General features: G+C 34.8%; 1 protein-coding gene across 1 annotated transcript; it reads right to left on the minus strand.

Moving 5' to 3' along the window:
- Window positions 1-3,415: 3,415 nt before the first annotated feature.
- Window positions 3,416-4,078, minus strand: LOC120192977 (metalloendoproteinase 1-MMP-like). Its single transcript, XM_039195631.1, has one exon. The coding sequence runs from the start codon at window positions 4,076-4,078 to the stop codon at window positions 3,416-3,418; it is 663 nt and encodes a 220-aa protein (XP_039051562.1).
- Between the last annotated feature and the right edge of the window lie 472 nt (window positions 4,079-4,550).

Raw genomic sequence — 4,550 nt, forward strand, 5'->3', positions numbered from 1 at the left:
TTGATTCTCTTCATTCTTTACACAATGTCCTATTTGTGCCTTGTTTCACTCACAATTTGTTGTCTGTTTTCAAATTGACCCTTGATTTGAATTGTGTTGTTCAATTTTATCATGATATTTGTATCTTTCAGGATATCTCCAATGGCAAGATGCTGGGGATTGGTAGGAAACAAGGAGGCTTTTATGTTCTTAAGTCTTTTGGTTGTTTTCTAGTACTGCTTCTAAGATTTCCAATGTGTCTTTCAATTTTAAATCTCATTGTATGTCATCTGTTGATAATAAAACTTCTATTTGGCATGCTTGGTTGGGTCATGCTTCTTTTTTGAAAATGCATCATATGCCTTTGATTGATTGTAAATTAGACTCTTCAGTCATTCATTCTTGTTCTGTTTTTCCTTTAGCCGAACATGCTCGGTTACCATTCCTGATTAGTCATTTTCGATCTAGTCTTCCTTTTCAATTGATTCATATGTACTTATGGGGTCCATATAGGATTTCCACTCATAGTGGTCATAGGTTTTTTCTTACAATTGTTGATGACTACAATAGAATTACACGGGTCTATTTGTTGAAGCTTAAGTCTGATACTCTTGTCTCTTTAAGAAAATTTTCCCCTAGTTCTTAATCATTTTCAGGCATCTATCAAAACAATTGGTAGTGACAATGGGTCTGAGTTCTTTAACACAGAGTGTTCTTCTTTTTTCTCTTCTTTGGGGGTTATTCATCAGTCTTCTTGTGTTGATACTTCTCAACAAAATGGGGTAGTTGAAAGGAAGCATAAACATTTATTGGAAGTGGCTCGTGAACTTCGTTTTCAGTCACAGGTTTCTATTAAGTTTTGGGGAGAGTGTGTCTTAGCTGCTTGTTATATAATTAATAGGCTTCATTCTGGTATCCTTAATTGAAAGAATTGTTTCATCATCAACCACCATCTTTGACTCATTTAAAGGTTTTTGGTTGTTTGGGTTATGCTACTAATACTAAGCCTCGTGATAAATTTTTTTCCTAGAGCTTTTCTTTCAATTTTCATGGGATACTCGGTTACTCAAAAGGGTTATTTGATGTTTAGTCTTGTTTCCAAGACTTTCTTTGTTAGTAGGGATGTTCGTTTTCATGAACATTTTTTCCTTTTCATTCTCCTGAGTTATTATCTAGGTTATTTCCTTCTCAGCCTTTTGTTTCTGATTCTGAATTTTTTGTTTATGAGTTATCTTCAATAGATGTTTTTTTCTGATCATGATAGTCATCCTAATTTGTCTTCTCAACAGTCTCAATATGGTCATTATTTTAATGGTTTTTGTCCTAATGTTGTTGTTCCAGTGTCTCCCGCATCAGTTTCTTTTCATTCTCCTAATATTGTTGCTCCAGTTGATCAAGTTGTTAGGAGGTCTTCTAGGGTGTCCAAGCCTCCTCTTTGGTTAAATGAGTATGTTTCCTGCCAATCATCCACCTCTAGTCCTTATCCCATTTTGAATAACATTTCTTATTCTCATCTTCCTTTTCACATTCAATCTTTCATTTCTTCTACTTCTATCATTGAACCTACTAGTTATAATGATGCCATTCAAGACCATTTATTGATTAAGGCCTTGTAAGAGGAGATTCAAGCATTAGAATCAAACAATACTTGGTGTGTAGTTCCTTTGCCACCAGGAAAGGTTCCCATTGGATGCAAATGGGTGTATAAGGTCAAGTTTTGCTCCAATGATGAGGTTGAGCTCTACAAGGCGCGTTTGGTTGTGAAAGGTTATAATGAGCGAGAAGCTGTGGATTATGTTAAGACTTTATCGCCTGTTGCTAAACTTGTTACAATACGAATTGTTTTAGCACTGGATTCTTTGCGACATTGGTATTTGCTTCAAATGGATGTGTACAATGCATTTCTTCAAGGAAATTTGGTTGAGGAAGTTTATATGCAGCTACCTCAGGGATTCTATAGCCTTGGGTAAAACATGGTTTGTAGACTGTAGAAGTCTATTTATGGTCTCAAACAAGCTTTTAGGCAGTGGAAAATGAAGTTGACTGAAGCTTTAGTTGTTGTTGGATACATTCAAAGTAAGTTTGATTACTCACTTTTTACAAAAAGAAATGCAACAAACATAGTGATCATGCTTATATATGTTGTTGATTTATTGATTACTGGTAATGATAGAAGAATTGAAAGGAATTTTGCATGCTAATTTTAGAATGAAGGATTTAAGGGAACTTAAGTATTTTCTTGGCTTTGAGATACTTAGATCTAGTGAAGGGATTTTGTTAAACCAAAGGAAGTATGCACCAGAGATCATTGAAGAAACAAGATTAGAAGGGGCTAAACCTATTTGTACTCCTATGGAACAGAATGTCAAATTTACTTTTACTGGTTATGATTCTAATTTGATGGAAAATGGTGAGAAGAGGATAAATGATGAAATGTTGTAGAGTGAAAAGGAGGTCTTTCAGAGGTTGATAGGAAGATTAATATATCTTACTCATACAAGACCATATATTACTTATGTGGTACATCATCTAAGTCAATTTATGCAACAACCCAAAAGATCACATTTAGAAGCAACCCTTTGAGTGGTTAAGTATATAAAGAAGAATCATGGTCAAGGAATTTTATTGTCATCTGTAGGACAATGTTAGCTAACAGCCTTTTGTGATGCTGATTGGGCAGCTTGTTTGATGACAAGGAGATCAGTTACTGGTTTCTGTGTTAAACTTGGAAATTCTTTGATTTCATGGAAGTCAAAGAAACATAATACCATAGCAAGATCATCAGCAGAGTACAAAAGTATGGCAATGGTGGCAGTAGAAATTGTATGGTTAAGAGATCTATTAATGGAATTGGGTGTCAAAGATCTACAACCAGCTAGACTTTATTGTGATAGTAAGGCAACATTATAGATTGCAACAAATCCAATATTTCATGAAAGAACAAAACATATTGAAATAGATTGTCATTTCATTCGGGAGAAAATACAAGGGGGTAATTTTTCAAATTATGTTTCATCAGCAAATCAGTTAGCAGACGTTTTGACCAAGGCTTTGAGAACACAACAACATGAATATTTAATTTCCAAGTTGGGAGTCAAGGATATCTTTAGACTACCAACTTGAGGGGGAGTGTTGAGAAGTTAAGAAGTAGTTTTAGAAAGTTTGTTAGTTGGTTAGTAGTTAGTTAACAATTAGTTAGTAAACCAGCTGCTGTAATTGAAGTGTATAAATATGGTATTGTACTAAGTATTTTACAAGTAGTTCACACGTGTTTTAACAAGGGTAGTACATGCAATTACAGCAACTTAAAAACCAGCAGACGACATACATGACAAAGCAACGAAGCCTTAACGTTTACATATTGTAATCTTCCAAACTGTGCTAATCACTTATTTAATACGATAATTAAAAACCAAGCTTCCCAAGGTCTTGAAAGCTACATAGGTTCCCCTAACTCAAGGTCTGGATTATATAAATTGTGTATTCGATTCATGTCCTCTTCGCTAAGCTCCCTTTTGATACTTCCATCATACAGCGTTGGGTACATGACCGCACTCGGATTGGTACTATCCCCAAGGCCGAGGGTATGACCTATTGCATTCAAGGCAACGGACATCAGGTCTTGTTCGTACCATGCAGGGTAAGATTTTGTGCTCCAGTACGTGTGGCTGTTATCCAGGTTAAGCCTCCCATCAGGTGGATAATAACCATAATCATTATACCCGTCTAGTGGAGTGAACCCAATTTTGATATTAGCATACTCGCCTGGATATATCTTTCGGAATGCAAACTTAGGGATGGCGGCTTGCCATTTTCGGAATGCCGTATCGATGGCTGTAGCCACTGCTTGAGGATCTAAATATGCCGGCATGTAAGAGCTGGATATGAAGCCGTAGGTCACCGGAAAAGTGTACCATCTTCCACTCAAGATGGTGTTGTTAACGTCCGAATGAAACGAGTCATCAGAAGTTGGTTGATCGCCATGACTTCCCTGGCCGGAAGATTCGGATTTCACATGTCTAGACTTAACCACAAAAGATTGGAACACGAGAACCGTAAGGAATGCTCCGAGAAGTTGATGGAAAAATTTAGTTGCCATTGCATGTAAGATGATCTATGCTTTATGTGTTTAGGATGTGTCTGTTTTGGTGCATGCCTTTACCCCTATTTATAACCAAAAAAAAGAAGTTAATTATTTATTAGATTTACTTTTTTTTTCGTGATAAATTACACTAGAAGTCACCGTATTATGTTAAAACAATTGTTTTTGTCAATAAATTTTAAAAATTATAAAATAATTATTAAATTTTTTGAATGGTTAGAAAATAATCATTAAATTTATCAAACTAGTACAAATAGTCGTTAGAATTTATCAGAATGTTACGAAATTATCATTAAGTTTATCAAACTTTTAGAATTAATCATAATGTTTTAAGGATCAATTTTGTAACTATTCAATAAATTTAATGACCATTTTATAGTTTTTAAAGTTTAAATGACTAAAATACTCATTATAAGATAGTTGAGTGACCTTTAGTGCATTGGACAATTTTTTCAGTTTAAAATCTAGT

This window comes from Hibiscus syriacus, unplaced genomic scaffold (genome assembly GCF_006381635.1).
Source record: "Hibiscus syriacus cultivar Baekdansim isolate YM2019G1 unplaced genomic scaffold, ASM638163v2 tig00116984_pilon, whole genome shotgun sequence".
NCBI lineage: Eukaryota > Viridiplantae > Streptophyta > Magnoliopsida > Malvales > Malvaceae > Hibiscus > Hibiscus syriacus.

Excerpts from the sequence above, each read along its gene's own strand:
- LOC120192977 (XM_039195631.1), bottom strand. The coding sequence starts at position 4,078 with ATGGCAACTAAATTTTTCCATCAACTTCTCGGAGCATTCCTTACGGTT.